We start from the raw sequence: 19,119 nt of genomic DNA on the forward strand, positions 1-19,119 counted from the left end.
CGGGCTTGTGCAATATGTTACGGTGGAAGTATTGAAAGTACGTGGATGTTTGCACATTTTTGCCTTTTTTGCTTCCTTTCTGATGATGTCTGTAACTGTTTATAAAGCCAAAAACTACCTCAATAAAATTGTTTATTAAAAAAATTTAAAAAAAAACAATTGCCTCTACCATCAATTTTCCAAATCAAGTCCGGTAAAAAAATCAGGGGAAGAGGTCCAAAGGTCCGACCCGAGCGGGAGCCACCAAATGTGCAGCCTACTCCTTCATAGCCGCCACCAGAAGTCCTTGCTTTTATTTTTCACACACAGTTAAAATTGAATGGTGTTTTGAAGATTTCTTTCATGAACTTTAACTTGGAAATATATATTTTTTCCCAATTAAGAGGCAAGTTAACGTGGTCAAACCACCTGCACATCTTTTGGGTTGTGAGGTTGAGACCCACACAGACACAGGGAGAATGTGCAAACTCCACACGGGCTATTGTGCATTTTCAATTAGTTATTAAGTTGTACTTGCCGCACTGTACTATAACGTGAATCTCACTGGCCCGTCTCCTCCTAAACTGGAGTGCATTTGAAGGTGGCAAATTCCAGTTTGCTGAAGTGTATCCAAACTCATTCCAGAATTTCACCACTCCCGTTTGGGCTGAAACCACAAACATGTCAGAATTACAATACCATTATAAACTAAAATAATTATAAATAAATAAGTAAACCCAGGCTGTAATTAAACAAACCATGCCAATTTATACAGCCAATTTATGCTAATATAGGAGACGATGCTCTGGCCACGTTCTCCTGGAATTCCAGGAAAGGCCTGAAATGGGATTTGCACTGGGCAGCGAACAGTTCCTGATGGTCCTGGCCTGCTCCAGCTGGCATGATCTGGTTCATGCCCTCGCTGGGGTGAACCAGATTAGCATATTTAAATCCACATATAACTATGCTGATTCTGTTTTAAGCCGGATTCTCCTGGCTCCTGCAAAGTGAAGCCAGCGCGCATCAATACCAGTCTCCGCAAATGGAGATCAGACGTGGTGGCCGCATCGGGAGACTTGGGAGGCCATTGTAGCAACCAGGTGGTCGGGGACATGGCAGGGCAGTGCCCCCTGACATTGCCTCCTGACACTGCCAAAGGGTGGGGCCTGAAGGGAGGCATTTACTGACCCCATGACGGGGTGTCTCTCACCACCATCCCCCTCCTCCTCCTCACCAAATGGCAGGCCCCAAAGCTACACCCACATCCCCTTCTTTCCTGCAATTTGAGCAGATTAATTTTTAAAAATTGGGCTGCCCACTCCTGCCCAATACTCCTTCCAAAAACTTTATGGCATGGGCAGCATATTATCAGAGTCTATAGACTTGGCAACAAGCCTAATTGGCCCTAGATTATCTGTTTAAATATGGTGGGTGGGTTACCAATTATGTCTTCTTGCTCTGGATTCCCCATCAAAAGATACAGTGGGCTGGATTCTCCGATCCTGTTCCGCGATCGGCCAGAGAATCCCTGTTTACGCCGGAATCGGGGGCGATGCCGTTTTTGGGATGCTCTGCCCCCTGGGGAGTACGGCGTATGGATGGCCTCAGGAGGTCACCTGAGGCCGTTCCCCGATGCTCCAGCCCTGATAGGCTGAGCCCTGACGGTGTGGAGCGCGTGTGCTCACACCGTTCGGGGACCTCGCATGGCGGCTGCGGACTGAGTCCGCTGGCAGGGGGGGGCTTTGTCGGGGGCTGGGGATCTGGTAGGGGGTGGTCCAGGAGTGACGAGACTGGTTACAGGGTGACAGTTTTTGGCAGGCTGGGTCCGTGCGTGGCTGCGCCATGGTCGCACGGCACGGCTGCCGCAGGCCACCACCGTGCGCATTCGCGGCCACAGCTCTGGCCATTCTCCGGCCCTATCCACAGGTAAAGCCGGGGGCTTTACGCTGCACAGCTGCTAGCCCCCCCCCCCTCCCCCCCCCCCCCTCCAGGGCCGGGATTCTCCCCTACCGACGGGGCGGGGGGTCCCGGCATAGCGGAGTGGCGCCGACCACTCCGGCGTCGGGCCTCCCCAAAGGGGCAGAATTCTTCGCACCTTTGGGGGCTAGGCCCGTGCCAGAGTGGTTGGCGCCATGCCGACTGGCGCCAAAACCGGTGCCAGCGGCCTTTGACGCCCGTCGCCGGGGCTGGCCGAAAGGCCGTCGCAGGTTCGCGCATGCGCCGGTGCGTCAGCTGCCGCTGACATCACCACCGGCGTATGCGCGCTGGGGGATACTCTTCCGCCTCCGCCATGGCCCGGCCGTCGATCGGTGGGCCCCGATCGCGGGCCTGGCCACCGTGGGGGCACCCCCGGGGTCCGATCGCCCCGCGCCCCCCCCCCAGGACCCCGGGGGCTCGCTCGCGCCGCCAACCCCGCCGCCACCAGAGGTGGTTGAAACCACGGCGGCGGGAGAGATCTGACAGCGGCGGGACTTCGGCCCATCGCGGGCCGGAGAATCTCCGCAGGGGGCTCGCCGATCGGCGAGGTTTCAACCACCTCGGGTGGCGGAGAATTTCTGCCACGGCGGGGGCGGGATTTTCGCCGGCCCCAGGTGATTCTCCGACCCTGCGGGGGTCGGAGAATTTCGCCCCAGGTTTATGAAACTTGTCCTCATGACTTATCATTCTAGTAAACCTGTGCTGGATCCCACTAATCACTAAAGTCTGTGCCCGAAACTGAATGATGGGGTCTGATCAATGCTCTGCATATTTTAATTATCAGAATGTGCATAAATGGTAAATATTTAAAGCACTTGTGAAAGAGATGAAGAATTCTATGTCTTGCATTTCCTGGGTGCCAAGGAATACAAGACATTATTGAATAGTCCTAGCATAGTGAACTTTGTAAAGATGAGGAGCCTTTCCACCTTTCCATAGTTACAAAGATGGCTGTGGAGTCCTGGATCCAGAAGTCCCCCCCCCCACCCGTACTTGTCTAAGCATGGCACCTACCATTTGCGCAAAACGTGGGGGGGGGGGGGGGGGGGTGCCGCTAGGGGTTGGGTTCCAAATTGCACGTGATTTACTTAGTCAGCTGCCCATATAAAACAAAAGCTGCCTTCAGTCATGACATCAAGTATGCGTGGCAAACACGAAGTATGCCAACCTGGTATGTGGATGCAAACTTTGCAGAATTGTTTGTATAGGTGGGGTACACTTTTGGAAAAGTACGGTGCCCTTTTGGATATGGCCCTGGGAGATCTTTGGAAGAGGGAGGTAATCTTTGAGAGAGGAAAGATGTCCTTTGGGATTGTTAAAAATAGGCATGAGTGTGTTGAAAAGGTGTATAGAAACGTCAAGTTGACAAGGCGTTTAAAACTCCTTTCCTTTAAAGATTGAAGAAAAACTATCTGCAGTTTTAAAAAAATCAGTGTTTGCTAGTTCATTTTATCTGTTTACATAAGCCTGAGGGTTATCATTACTGGATTAATGCTGAATGGCTAATTTCATAATCTTCTGTTATCACAGTGGGGTGCCACTCAAATTCCAATACTTGGTTTGATAAAGGATTGAAGGAAGATAGTGATATTTTAAATTCAATGCAAGTAAATATTTAATAGCTTTATTTTATCTCATCTCAGCGTGGCTCCTGCAGTCTGCCCATGGTGGATACTAGGTGAGTTGGCATGGCAGTTTTAAGAACAAGAGTGGTCGTTGGGGTTGAATATATTGGAGATAAGCTGACCTAAGGGCTATAAAAGGGCCATGAGGAATGAGTAAATGGGCAAAGGTTGATATTGAGGGTATGAGGGACCATGAAGGGTGGATAGAGGATAGGTTAGCAGGAGGGTGGTGGGTAGGTGCATGAGGCAAATGGGTGAGGTATGGGAAAGCTAAAGGAATGGTATGGGGTGAGGGCAGAAGATTATTCATATTTCATTGTTTTAAAAAAAACCTCTACATAGAGCTGGTGCACTGAAGCAGGTCTTCCACCCAGCCTGTCTCTGCACCTGTTCTGGGGTCACCCATCATGACTCCACCATCCCAGTGAACTGAAAATCGGACCTTCTGGGGCACCTCATCCCAAGGCGGGTTGTGGAACAGGAAATTATCCCAGCTCCCCACTCCTGACCCGACAGCTAAAATTCAGGCCTAAACATATTACTCACTTATTTTCACGAGTAGGCTTCAAATGAAGTTACTGTGAAAAGCCCCTAGTCGCCACATTCCCGTAACAGCCTCCCCGAACATGCGCCGGAATGTGGCGACTAGCAGCTTTTCACAGTAACTTCATTTGAAGCCTACTCGTGACAATAAGCGATTTTCTTTTTTTTTTCATTTCCTCTCCTTCCTGCGTTGATGTTGGCAATCAATATGTGTTTTGTGCAGAAAAAGAACTTTTAAGATTTGGTTTGCATTAGGGGTAATTAATCAAGTTTGATGGTTCACTTCCTTGTCCACATTTATTTGTGCTGGGTACTTTATAACTGACAATAAATCACAGTTTTCTTACCAATGCCAAGATCCTTCCAATACTGAAGCAGGAACTGACCCATAACTCGAAGCAAACTGTGGTATTCCTTGGCATCTGCAAAATCTTGTTTATTATGCGTAGGCTCCATCATTACACTGGGTACATCAACAATACCCACAACACCTGTACACGACCTAAGAAAATGAATTCAAAGTAAATAACAAGCAGAATATATCTTTTATCTCGATGTGAGATAAGCGATACTGCAAAACTGAAAAAATTTAAAGTGCCCGGCCAATTTAGTCATTTGCATAGCACTTCAAGAACCAATTTCATGAAAAGTCTGGAGCATCGCTGGAGGGGACGCTGCGGAAGCAAAACACCTACCTGAGGTTGCAGGGTGTGTCACCAGCCACTTCCAGCTCCACCCACCGAGTGCCATGTTAAGAAAGGCACTCACATAGGCATTTCCTGGCTGTGTCAGAAGAAGCTAACATGGTGCTATCACAACATAGCTCAGTATAGCTAACGTGACAGCCAATTTCCAAATGTGCAACCCATCTGGCAAGTATATCTTTCCTTAGGTAAGGAGATCGGATGCAGAGTCGATGGGCCGAATGGCCTCCTTCTGTACTGTAAATTCTATGATTCTATGAGATCAAACCTGCACACAATACTCCAGGTGCGGTCTCACTAAATCTCTGTATATGAATCCAAGCCAGGCGGCACAACAATTTGCCTCCATTTCTTGTTGTACCTGCATGTTAAATTTTAGTGACTTCTGAATAAGGTCACCCAGGTCCCTTTGAAGTTTAACACTTCCCAGTCTATAACCATAGAATAAATACTTTATATGCGTGATTCAGCGACCCTGTTGCGCTCAGCATAAATATCAAAGTAGAAAACTGGTGCTTCTGAGATATCAGATGCAAAATTCAGAATTATTTCTAGAAATGCTTAATTGGAAAGTAATGCACTGTAACATTAACTTAACTATATTCAAGCATTGCAAGTTTCAAATATTTAATTTGAATTCTAAATTTCAACATGCTGATGGGGGAGTACAGTGTTGATGGCACCCATCAGTGTACTTCCGCCTCAACAGGCACACGGACAGATTGCTAATAATAACCACCCACCCAAACAGAGGTGTGGACCAATTTATAGCCCCAAACGTTCAGTATTTTTTCCACAGTTTATGTATACTTTTTCAGTTATAATGAACAATTACCATTAGCATCACTTTTGTTCCACTTGTCAATTTTTAAAGTTTTTGTTAAAATGGAGAGTTTTGTGCAGAACAATGCAACATACCTTAACATACGGTTCAGCTGTACTCCAATTTTCTTATACATTTTGATTAGGCGGCTGTTGTTATAAATAAACATTCCATCCAAGTTTCTTTTCTCAATGTTCACGCCAAAAGTAAAAGTCAGTTTATGTGGGTCTTTCAGCGCTCTATAAATACAATGCCAGATTATATATTAAATACAGATTTTTAATATGCCATTGCAACAATGTAGCAAATTACCAGTGCAATGAGATTTTTGCATTCTCTTTATACAACTTAAATGAAGTGACATTAAATTATATCAAAGTAGAAAACTGGTACTTCAAAGATATCAGATGCAAAATTCTGAATTATTTCTAGAAATGCTTAATTGGAAAGTAATGCACTGTAACATTAACTTAACCATATTCAAGTATTGCAAGTTTGAAATGTTATAATAATATGGTCACATAGTACACTTACATTACAACATGCTGAGGGGGGAGCACAGTGTTGATGATGGTGGTGAAGCAGATAAGCTGGAACCAGGAGGCAAGTTGAAAGGCAGTTACCTCCTGGATCCAGACGTGCATGCCTCCTTTTAGCCACCAGGTTTCCTGAGGTCCAGAAAACTCACTATGCAGATTAAGTATAAGACATCAATCTACAGAGGCTGGAAGAAAGTGATGTCAGATGAAAGTCTTGACTGACAGGGAAAAGTTAGTTCAGCATGGATTTGGTGAGGAGGTTCGATTGAAAAATGTGGTGTAAATAAAGGAAAAAAGGTGAACGTGTGTGGAAGGGTAGAAAACATGGCGGAAAGAAGCATACGTTTAGGATCAAGGTGGCAATTAATGAGTGCATGCAGAGATAACAGAAGTTATCACTTTCATGAAACAGAAAAGAGCCTCAAGTCTGTCACAATAACTTGCATTTTTGTTTGACCTAAAAGGGAAACACATTTTTCATCAGCTGCATTAAAAAAAAATCAACGTTCTGGTCGGAATCCCATAAAGAACACCAGCAAAAGGTATTGAAAAAGATAATTGAAACTGTTCCCTCCTGAACCTATTACCCTTATAAGTCACTGACGGTGAATTGAACCATTGGATGTGCAGAGTCCTACAAAGAAATGTTCACAAAATGAATAAAGTAATATGTACTCATGCAAGTAAAATGTGAACAAAATAAACAATGACTCAACCAAACATCCATACCTATGAAGTTCTGCAATATCCATTTGCTGTCACTAGAGAGTGATAGAATGCTACGAAAGCACCAGCTTGTGCAAGACTTATCAGAATTTAATGTTGAGGAGAAAGTTCACATGAGAAGACCTGAATATTTTGACAAATAACTACTAAGACTTTTATCAGTAACTCAAAATAAACACTCCTCCTTTATTGTTTAATTATACATACACAATTATCACGATATATGGTCCTCTCGAGCCAATTTAATTGAGATTTTAATGAATCAACTTCTCTTTAATTACCTTGGTTTAACATGTCCAGCTTAAAAAGAAACACAATTCATTACATGGGGGGTGGGGAGGATTGTTTGATGTGCTCTGCACTTTCTGCAATTCTGCCTGTGTGGTCAGCAGAGAGTCTGTTCTTTCTGTAAGCTCCTAAGCAGAAATGTGGGAGGAAAGTCAATCTCTGTGGGCTGGATTCACCACCGCCTGCCGCCAGTAACGGAGTCCCTGATGCGGAGAAGAATCCAGTGTCAGACAAAAAAACATCCATTCCTATGTTCCATTCCCCCTTGCATGGGATTAAGGTCCACGCCCGTAACAACGGGAGGATGCAAATGGATCATTAAGGCCCATTGGCATCCTATTAATGGGCTGGGCACCATATTCTCCGGGCTCGTATGTCTCTGGGCCGGGAATCACATGGGTGAGAATTGATGCAGGACTTGGAGGAGGGCTTCCAGGCAAGGATCTCTCTTATGGGGGTCTTCCAGCCAAGGGTGTCTCTTGTAGGGGGCTTCCAGGCAAGGGTCTCTCTTATGGGGGGCCTCCAGGCAAGGGTCTCTCTTATGGAGGTCTTCCAGGCAAGAGTCTATCTTATTGTGGTCTTCCAGGCAAGGGTCTCTCTTATGGGGGTCTTCCAGGCAAAGGTGTCTCTTGTAGGGGTATCTAGTCAAGGGCTCTTCTATGGGGGGCATCCAGGCAACGGTCTCTCTTCTGGGGGACTTCCAGCCAAGTGTCTCTCTTATGGGGGGACATCCGGGCAAGGGTCTCTCTTGTGGGGGGCATCTGGCCAAGGGTCTGTCTTATGGGGGACTTCCAGGCAAGAGTCTGTCTTATGGGGGGCTTCCAGGCAAGGGTCTGTCTTATGGGGGATTTCCAGGCAAGGGTCTCTCTTATGGGGGACTTCCAGGCAAGGATCTCTCTGAAATTACGGGGTCTCTGGTAGGGGAGGATTCCCCAGAGAATCCCTTGCCATCCATGTACTTGCATGGCTAAGTATTGTGACTCACGTCTTGATTTGCACTCCCAGGGAGTTGATTTGTGCTCTTTGTGTGAGCGCAAATCAGGTGCCATTCAACATTGGCCGGGGAACATAGGGCGGAATTCTCCATTCCCCGACGCCGATTTCGGAATCGCCAATTGGGCGGAGAATCCCTGGTTACGATGGAATCGCCACCTGTTTTTGCGTGTTCCGCCCCCACCAAAACGGCATCATAGCGGCCCACCCCGCACGCCGTTGGGACAGACTCAGGACCACCCCCTCGATGCGATGGGCCGAGTTCCCGACCGCGCGGTTCACTCATGGCCTCAGCGATCGGGAACCCGGTGTGGCGGCTGTGGATTCTGTTCAGAGGCACCACAGTCGGGCAGGAGCCATGCTGCAGGGGGGTGTGCATGTGGGTCCAGAGGTCTCACTGCCAGCCATTCTGTAGTTTCGAATATTAGATGCCTACTAAATATCATTTTATTAAAGTTGTTTTAAATTCCTTTTTACAGTAAAAGCCTTCAAATGCGAAATCCTGTCATGCAATCTTTTGTCAGCCACTGGGCATTCAATCATTTTGTTTAAAAGTAATCAGTCTCTACTGGGATCATGACAAATGTAACAATTTTCCCCAGCATGCAGAGGTACTCACTGATCAATATCAAATGCAAAGAGAACTTCCAATTAAATTACACAATACCGTAGCTTTTCTTGGTACAATTTCTTCTTCCGGTCTACAGCTCTCTGTGACTTTAATAATCTACCATGCGCATCAGCAAACTTAAACTGATTCTAGAAAGAGGACATCTTAAATCAGTGAGAAAGCAAAAGGAAAAATATACTTGATTGTTAGCAAGCTATAGATTCTACAAAGGGAACATTTAAAAATTTGTCCTCTATTAAATTGGATGAAAAATAATTCAAAACTCTGTATGCTTTATTCTAAATGGAAGTCTTACCAAAACCTTGATACAGCATATCCAATGTGTATGCCTTCAGAATTGAAATTGTCCGATTGTGCAAAACTCAACTTTCCAATTAAATCTTCACTGGGTTTGCTGCAGGCATACTCCCCGCACATGCAGTTCCATGCCTATATCACTGACAGTGAAGTCCCAGTAAGAAGTCTTACAACACCAGGTTAAAGTCCAGCAGGATTGTTTTGAATCACTAGCTTTTGGAGCACTGCTCCTCCCTCAGGTGAATGGTGCGGGGGTGTGGAGAACCCAACACGAGGTTTGACACAGCAATAATTTTGATTTTTGTTTACAAAACTGATGGATGGAACAAAACAGTTGACTGAGCAAAAGACAAAATGTCACAACAAGTCGACAATTTTAAAAAATGAGTGACACAAAGAGGCGACCATGAAAGTGTGACAAGGTGACCGACCGACCGACCCACCCACCCACCAACCGACCCACTCCCTCACTCACAGTACCTGTCAGTGTGTGGGGGTGAGGGTGAATGAGAATCCCAAGGCGGTGAGTGAGTGTGACACACACACTCTCTGCCTCCTTCTCCCCACTTATCTCCTGCAAAATCTTTCAAACTCACGGGCTTGTCTGACCAGCATTTTCAACAATCACCCCATGGGCCACACAGAGGGGTATAGCCGACTGCTGGATAATCCTGGTGTAACGTGTGCTTTTCCTTTTATTTGGTGTATGACATATCACAATCAATTGAAACCTAAAATCAATTGAATTGGCACCTTCCATTTTTACAGAATGATACAAAGGAGAGATGATCGCTGATATTATCAACAAAAGTGCTTTAAAATGATTGGTTTACCTCTGCTTCCGTGGTGCTGTCACAGGTCTTTTCTAACTCCTTCACTTTAAATTTTGCTTCCTTCATACTTTCCTCTGCTGAAAATACCAATTCAGAAACAGTTTGAGATGATTCAACAGTTGGACTAGGGTTCAAAACATTTCTAAGAACATTTAATCAGTGTTTTAGAAGTAATGTGTAAATTCTGCTTTCAAACTAGGCCTTTTCCTGAGTGTAATTCCCATTCCATGGGCTGGATTTTCTGGTCGCCGAATAGTATTCGCCAATCAGCCAGAGAATCAGAGTTCCCAACCAAATCGGCGTACTCTCTGTCACGTATCGACGGCCATTGCCAGAGGCCCCCCCCCCCCCCCCCTGATGATCCGCCCCCAACCAGCCGAGGTCCCAACAGCGTCGGTCGCGCGTGGTCTCATCTGTCGGGAACTTGGCGTGGGGGTTGTGGACTCAGTCCACAGTCGGAGGAGGGCCGATCCGTGGGCAGGGGGGCACTTCATCAGGGCTGGGGCACCGTGGGAGGGGGCAATTCTCCGGGCTGTATCGGCAGCTAGGGCCAGGTGCTCTACGCTACTGGCATGCTAGCCCTCAGCAAAACGGGGAATTGTGACCGTTTTACACCATTTCTTCTGGCACAAAACACCACAGTTCCCCTGGCGTGGGGACACAGACCCAGAATTGGAGAAACCAGCCCCATGTGTTTGAAACAGTGCCATCAGATAAAATACCGATTGTACTTCGCACAAGAGAAAAATAATTGAAACCAAATAAGGAACAGATGCAATAAACATTTGGTGAGCTCCAGTGACAAACAAGTTAAATGACACTTGTCATTCTGATTATCCAGCATCATCCTTACCTCATCATAATTAGTTTGAATACTTTCTATCTAATTCTGCATGAACTAAAAGGCAACAAAAGTACAATGAAAACAGTTTAATGTTACTATTGGTTCGTAGGAATTAGCAGAACTTAAAAGTAACATCAGCAAAATTCCGGGAGGAAAGGCCCCTAATAACTCTGAGCGATTACACTGCATGTTTAGTAGTAATATATGAACCAAAACTTCTTAATTTCAATTCCTGGGATTGCAATTTAATGGGGGAAGTTCTAAATGACGTAGCGGGTGGTTCTTCCTAAGTGCTTCCCGATGGTTGGGCCAACGACACCACTGTCGGTGTTTAATGGCACTTGATGCAAAAAATGATGCCCCACAGGCTCCACACTGGAGCTGGTTGTTCTGCCAGCTGATTCGCCTGGACCAGGGCCAGCAGCTCCCCGTGGACAAGGGGGAGCTGCTCAGAAAGGCTCCCTCCGAACACGCTCCACTCAGCCAGGCTGTTGGGACGCCCTGGAGGTGAGATGGGACAGCTTGTTCCCCAGAGGGAGTCGGGGGACCAACCTGAGGGTTGCCAATGCTGCATGAGAGGCAGTGGCAGTAGGCATCAGTTCAGGCAGCGTCATGAGGAGGACCACTGTACAATGTCGTCAGAAGACAAACGATTTCCAACGGGCCACAAAGTTAAGTGAACACCAATTCCCTGGCCCACCTGCCAACCCTGTGACCACCACCCCCGTCCCACCCTGCAACAAGTCACTACAAACCCCCACTCTCCAGCACAGTACCGTACCAGTGTCCCAGCACCCCCGGCACCCAACAGCAAAACCCCTCAAATGCCCAGAAGCAGAGCCAATACATGCCACCTGCCATAGACCCCCAAATGCATCAAGTGCATGGCTCACAAAGTCCTCTCCCTGTCCCTGCAGGACAGTTTAACCCATAACAGGTGGGAAAAGGGCCCAGACAGGCGGTGGGGTCCCGGACGTCAGAGTTCTCAACCGCTATGAGGAACGGGCCCTGGATACCACAGTGTTGCAAGGGGACAGAGCAGTCACTGATGGCCAGTTTGGACTGCGTCGAAGACGTGTGAAGCTTCTTCAACCAGATGACTTGTCTTAAGTTGATCTGAGGATGCCACTGTTGAGGTGTCACAGCTGGCATCCCCACCCTCCGCTAGCACAGAGACACACCCATCTGTGGGCAACAGTAGGTGAAGAAGGCAATCAGCATGCCAGCTTTTATTGGTCAGAATATTGAACACAGAAGTTGGGACATCTTGTTGAAGTCGTACAAGACATTGGTAAGACCACACATGGAATACTGTGTTCCATTCTGGTCATCATATTATAGAAAGGTTATTGTTAAACTAGAAAGAGTGCAGAAGAGATTTAAGAGGATGCTACCAGGACTTGATGGTCTGAGTTAGAAGGAGAGGCTGGGACTTTTTTCCTTAAAGCGTAGGAGGCTTAGGTGTGAACTTATAGAGGTCCAGAAAATAATGAGGAGCATAGATAAGGTAGATAGAGTCTAGAACTAGAGGACACAGATTTAAGGTGAGAGGGGAGATATACAAAAGAGACAAGGGAAATTTCTTCACACACAGGGTGGTGAGCATCTGCAACGAGCTGCCAGAGGCAGTGGTAGAAGCGGGTACAATTTTGTCCTTTAAATAGCAGCTAGACAGTTACATGGGCAGGGTGAGTATAGAGGGATATGGGCAAAATGCAGGCAAGCAGGACTAGCTTAGTGATAGTGGGTGGCACGGACAAGCTGGGCCGAAGGGCCTTTCCATGTAAACATCTATGACTCTATTGCAAGCTTCAGGGGCACTATATGGTGAGCACCACAAAGTTGCTAACGCACATTAGGCAGGAACATCCAAGGGAGTGGGAGTCAGAGTGGGAGGTCTGCTGGATCCCATGAATTAGTCCCGGTCAAAAGCTGAGCCTCTAGACAAGGTTATCGCAGAGCTGATGCAGGTGGTGCGGACGTGAGATTCAGGAGGGGATGTCAGCGACAGTCCAGTGAGTGCATAGCCAGAGGTTCCGCGCGCACGAGATGATGGTGACAATGCTTGGCACCAAGGCCAACACAGCCAGGGTGGCAGCCGCAGTGGAAAGCCGGGAGCATGATGTCAGCATCCTGAGTGTCGCGCTGAAGGCATGGCTCAGTCTGTGACGACCATGGCTGAGGGCGTCGACAAGATGTCCCAGTCACTAGTGTGTTCCAGGTGCAGGTGGACATTGCCCAGGCTATGCAGAGAATATCCCAGTCACTGAGGAGCATCACCATGATGAATTGGAGGGAGGGGGGGGGGGGGGCAGTGCCAAGGCCTCTGGAGCTCATTCCAGCTGCCCCTCCATCCCATGGAGATCCCCAGAGCCCCATGGGCACTGTCCAGGTGGAAGTAGTGCTGAAGGCCAACCCGGTGCCTCCCACTAGGGAAACCACAATGCTCTTCAACTCACCCAAATCCCACACCTCGTGACAACAGTGGTTCAGCAGGTGCAGAGCGGCATGACAATGCCAGGGACATGGTAAGCCTGCCAGGCCCCAGGCCCTCCAGAGGATGTCTGCCAAGGGCATGAAATGCAGCAGGCTGCCTCCTCCTCTAATATGCATCATAGAAACACACTTATACATAGCAGCATAGCACGGACGATAAAGAAGATAATGACTGAGTGGGCACTGTGGTGGGGGTTGCGCCATCTGTAGATAGGGACCATGAGCCCACCCCCCTCCTCCCCACTTCCCCCTGCCTGGGCAGCAGTCCTACAGCAAGAGCCCCGGTTTGGGGGGGGGGGGGGGGAGAAAGAGAAGAGGAGGAGAGGGGGTGAGATGGCAGACAAAGTCTTCTCCTATGATGAGCGGGCAAGGACGAGAGCTTCCCTGGCCCTCTGGACATGCCGGGCCCTTGCCAACTATCCTCCATCATCCGGCACCACCTGCAACACCTCCCCAGGCTCATCCTCCAGCACCTCCTGATCCCACTCATCCTCCGTAGACAAGACTGCATGTCCCTCCTGCTCCTGCATGCCGCCTCACTGCTGTGCCAGGTTGTGAAGGGCACAGTAGACCACCACAAAGCGGGTGACCCTCAGAAGGGTGTACTGCAGTGCACCACGAGAGCAGTCCAGGTATTGGAACCGCATTTTCAGCAGTCCAATGCATTACTCACTGACAGCACGGGTGGCAACATGGGCCTTGTTATATCAGGTCTCTGCATCAGTCACCGGCCTCTGCACTGGCGTCATCAGCCAGGACCTCAGCGGGTATCCCTTATCACCCAACAACTAACCATCATCCTGGGCTGGTCCTTGAAGGCACCGGGGATCACAGCGTGACCCAGGATATAGCTGTCGTGCACACTCCCTGGGAAGTGCGTACACATGTGCATGATCCGGAAGTGGCGGTTGCACAAGTTGAACAGTCAGGGAGTGGAACCTTTCCTGTTGCCCCAGTCTGCGCAATGCGACATGCGAGCCATCTATTACCCCCTGTACCTGGGGCACCCCGGCAATGGCGGAGAATCCTGCAGTGTGGGCACCTTGATGGGCTTGGTCGGCACAGTAGCACAGTGGGTAGCTCTATTGCATTACAGCGCCATGGATCCAGGTTCGATTCCCAGCTTGGGTCACTGTCTGTCGGAGTCTGTACGTTCCCCCAGTGTCTGCGTGGGTTTCCTTCGGGTGCTCGAGTTTCCCCTCTCGAGTCCTGAAAGACGTGCTTGTTCGGTGAATTGGACATTCTGAATTCTCCCTCAGTGTATCTGACCAGGCGCTGGAGTGTGGCGACTAGGGAATTTTTAATGTAAGCCCACTTGTGACACTAACAAAGATTGCTATTGTTATTATTAGCTGAAAATTTATGTAATCTGACGAACGGGCATCCAGGACTTTTAAGGATGCACTTTTGGGCTATAGCTTGGGAAATGCCACAAATGTACCGCTCAAGCACTGGAATGAACCTGTAGCATAGAAATTCAGGTCCGTGGTGACCTTGATGACCACCAGGAGCGGGTGTCCTCCTCCTCCACAGGTGCCGCACTGTCCTCTTGCTGAGATGGAGCTGTCTGTGGCACACACTGTCTGACATCTCCTCAAACAACCAACAACGCCAGTACACCTTGGGCCATCACTGGTGTCCTGCTCTGGGTCCCTTCCCAGCCTGATGGGCAGCCGGACCCACTATGCAGCAGGCCCCATGGGCAGCCGTCTCGAGCCTCCATTGACGCTGTTGCCGCCGCCTGGGCTGCCACCAGCATCACTAGGGCAACTGCTGTGGGGTCACCAATACCATCCATATTAGTGTATGTGTAAGGAACCAACAATCAGTTAGGGTATCCACCCAGGGACCCTTGAATCCCCCAAACCCCCCTGCCCTTACGTGTCCCACCTTCTCTCAGAGTGCCATCCACCGGGCCTGTTGTGCCAGAGGACCCGGCCCTGAACACTCATCTCCGGTCACAGGAAGAGCACCTCAACTCCAGATCCATTTCGGGCACACTCAGGGGAACATGCTCAGGTACTCTCCCCTTATCCATACACTCACCCTCTGGCTGCAGGAATATCTCCAGTGTTGCAGCCCTGCGCTTGGGTGTTTGATTCTGGCTGCTGCCTCTATGGTGTTGACGCCCCACGGTTCAGGTGAAGTGTGTAGGCCTCGCAGTTTGATTGGAATGCTAGGCAATAACACTCATCTGAAACATGGCATGTGGACCCATGGGTTTGCACTTGAAAGCTGTGAACTGCTCTTGCATAACTAACAATGCCAATTCCTTATCAGTAATAGCCTTCAGCTGTGTAGCTAAGAGATTGCTCACAGTTAAAGTGACCTTCAGCACATAACCAGGCACAGGGCTTTGTCCTGGACATATTCAAAGAACAAGGAAAATTACAGCACAGCAACAGGCCCTTGGCCCTCCCAGCCTGCGCCGATCCAGATCCTTTATCTAAACCTGTCGCCTATTTTCTAAGGATCTACTTCCCTCTGTTCCCCGCCCGTTCATATATCTGTCCAGATGCATCTTAAATGATGCTATCATGCCCACCTCTACCACCTCCGCTGGCAAAGCGTTCCAGGCACCCACCACCCTCTGTGTAAAAAACTTTCCACACACATCTCCCTTAAACTTTCCCCCTCTCACCTTGAAATCGTGACCCCTTCTAATTGACACCCCCACTCTTGGAAAAAGCTTCTTGCTATCTACCCTGTCCATACCTCTCATAATTTTGTAGACCTCAATCAGGTCCCCCCTCAACCTCCGTCTTTCCAACAAAAACAATCCTAATCTACTCAACCTTTCTTCATAGCTAGCACCCTCCATACCAGGCAACATCCTGGTGAACCTCCTCTGCACCCTCTCCAAAGCATCCACATCCTTCTGGTAATGTGGCGACCAGAACTGCACGCAGTATTCCAAATGTGGCCGAACCAAAGTCCTATACAAATGTAACATGACCTGCCGACTCTTGTACTCAATACCCTGTCCAATGAAGGCAAGCATGCTGTATGCCTTCTTGACCACTCTATCGACCTGCGTTGCCACCTTCGGGGTGCAATGGACCTGAACTCCCAGATCTCTCTGTACATCAATTTTCCCCAGGACTCTTCCATTGACCGTATAGTCCGCTCTTGAATTAGATCTTCCAAAATGCATCAGTTCGCATTTGCCTGGATTGAACTCCATCTGCCATTTCTCTGCCCAACTCTCCAATCTATCTATATTTTGCTATATTCTCTGACAGTCCTTCTCGCTATCTGCAACTCCAATCTTAGTATCATCTGCAAACTTGCTAATCAGACTACCTATACTTTCCTCCAGATCATTTATTTATATCACAAACAACAGTGGCCCGAGCACAGATCCCTGTGGAACACCACTAGTCACCGTTCTCCATTTTGAGATACTCCCTTCCACCACTACTCTCTGTCTCCTGTTGCCCAGCCAGTTCTTTATCCATCTAGCTAGTACATCCTGAACCCCATACGACTTCACTTTTTCCATCAACCTGCCATGGGAAACTTTATCAAACGCCTTACTGAAGTCCATGTATATGACATCTACAGCCCTTCCCTCATCAATTAACTTTGTCACTTCCTCAAAGAATTCTATTAGGTTTGTAAGACATGACCTTCCGTGCACAAAACCATGCTGCCTATCACTGATAAGTCTATTTTCTTCCAAATGTGAATAGATCCTATCCCTCAGTATCTTCTCCAACAGTTTGCCTACCACTGAAGTCAAGCTCATAGGTCTATAATTCCCTGGATTATCCCTGCTACCCTTCTTAAACAAAGGGACAACATTAGCAATTCTCCAGTCCTCCGGGACCTCACCAGTGCTCAAGGATGCTGCAAAGATATCTGTTAAGGCCCCAGCGATTTCGTCCCTTGCTTCCCTCAGTAACCTGGGATAGATCATTCGGGAGGCAGAGGGGGTCATAGATAGGAGCTTCAGGGAAGTAGTTACACCAAAGACTGGAGATAGATGGGTAACTGTAAGAGGGACTGGGAAGAAGCAGTCAGTGCAGGGACCCCCTGCGGTCGTTCCCCTGAGTAACAAGTATACCGTTTTGGATACTTGTGGGGGGGACGACTTACCAGGGGTAAGCCATGGGGTACGGGCCTCTGGCACGGAGTCTGTCCCTGTTGCTCAGAAGGGAAGGGGGGAAAGAGTAGAACATTAGTAATTGGGGACTCAATAGTCAGGGGCACAGATAGGAGATTTTGTGGAAGCGAGAGAGACTCACGTTTGGTATGTTGCCTCCCAGGTGCAAGGGTACGTGATGTCTCGGATCGTGTTTTCCGGGTCCTTAAGGGGGAGGGGGAGCAGCCCCAAGTCGTAGTCCACATTGGCACTAACGACATAGGTAGGAAAGGGGACAAGGATGTCAGGCAGGCCTTTAGGGAGCTAGGATGGAAGCTCAGAGCGAGAACAAACAGAGTTGTTATCTCTGGGTTGTTGCCCGTGCCACGTGATAGTGAGATGAGGAATAGGGAGAGAGAGCAATTAAACACGTGGCTACAGGGATGGTGCAGGCGGGAGGGATTCAGATTTCTGGATAACTGGGGCTCTTTCTGGGGAAGGTGGGACCTCTATAGACAGGATGGTCTACATCTGAACCTGAGGGGCACCAATATCCTGGGGGGGAGATTTGTTAGTACTCTTTGGGGGGGTTTAAACTAATTCAGCAGGGGCATGGGAACCTGGATTGTAGTTTTGGGGTGCGAGAGATTGAGAGTAGAGAGGTCAGGAGCACAGTTTTGACTTCGCAGGAGGGCGGCAGTGTTCAGGTCTGTGGTTTGAAGTGTGTCTATTTCAATGCCAGGAGTATACGAAATAAGGTAGGGGAACTGGCAGCATGGGTTGGTACCTGGGACTTCGATGTTGTGGCCATTTCAGAGACATGGATAGAGCAGGGACAGGAATGGTTGTTGCAGGTTCCGGGGTTTAGGTGCTTTAGTAAGGTCAGAGAAGAGGGCAAAAGAGGGGGAGGTGTGGCGCTGCTAGTCAAGGACAGTATTACGGTGGTAGAAAGGATGCAAGATGGGGACTCTTCTTCCGAGGTAGTATGGGCTGAGGTTAGAAACAGGAAAGGAGAGGTCACCCTGTTGGGAGTTTTCTATAGGCCACCTAATAGTTCTAGAGATGTAGAGGAAAGGATGGCGAAGATGATTCTGGAAAAGAGCGAAAGTAACAGGGTAGTTGTTATGGGAGACTTTAACTTTCCTAATATTGACTGGAAAAGATATAGTTCGAGTACATTGGATGGGTCGTTCTTTGTACAATGTGTGCAGGAGGGTTTTCTGACACAATATGTTGACAGGCCAACAAGAGGTGAGGCCATTTTGGATTTGGTTTTGGGTAATGAACCAGGCCAGGTGTTAGATCTGGAGGTAGGTGAACACTTTGGAGACAGTGACCACAATTCGGTGACCTTTACGTTAGTGATGGAAAGGGATAAGTATACCCCGCAGAGCAAGAGTTATAGCTGGGGGAAGGGCAATTATGATGCCATTAGACATGACTTAGGATGTGTTGGTTGGAGAAGTAGGCTGCAAGGGTTGGGCACACTGGATATGTGGAGCTTGTTCAAGGAACAGCTATTGCATGTTCTTGATAAGTACGTACCAGTCAGGCAGGGAGGAAGGGGTCGAGCGAGGGAACCGTGGTTTACCAAAGAAGTGGAATCTCTTGTTAAGAGGAAGAAGGAGGCCTATGTGAAGATGAGGCGTGAAGTTTCAGTTGGGGCGCTTGATAGTTACAAGGAAGCGAGGAAGGATCTAAAGAGAGAGCTGAGACGAGCAAGGAGGGGACATGAGA

The 19,119-nt window shown here is 48.4% G+C and overlaps 1 protein-coding gene across 1 annotated transcript in view; it reads right to left on the minus strand.

Moving 5' to 3' along the window:
* Window positions 1–491: 491 nt before the first annotated feature.
* Window positions 492–19,119, minus strand: part of LOC119969077 (ATPase MORC2-like) — a 64,310-nt gene continuing 45,682 nt past the window's right edge. The window contains exons 11-15 of the mRNA XM_038802280.1: window positions 9,959–10,035; window positions 8,865–8,956; window positions 5,747–5,890; window positions 4,472–4,626; window positions 492–646 (exon numbers count right to left, since the gene is read on the minus strand). Coding sequence (XP_038658208.1) covers window positions 492–646; window positions 4,472–4,626; window positions 5,747–5,890; window positions 8,865–8,956; window positions 9,959–10,035 — 623 coding nt within the window. The remainder of the gene's footprint in view (window positions 647–4,471; window positions 4,627–5,746; window positions 5,891–8,864; window positions 8,957–9,958; window positions 10,036–19,119) is intronic.

The sequence above is a fragment of the Scyliorhinus canicula genome, chromosome 7 (assembly GCF_902713615.1).
Source record: "Scyliorhinus canicula chromosome 7, sScyCan1.1, whole genome shotgun sequence".
NCBI classification, from domain to species: Eukaryota; Metazoa; Chordata; class Chondrichthyes; order Carcharhiniformes; family Scyliorhinidae; genus Scyliorhinus; species Scyliorhinus canicula.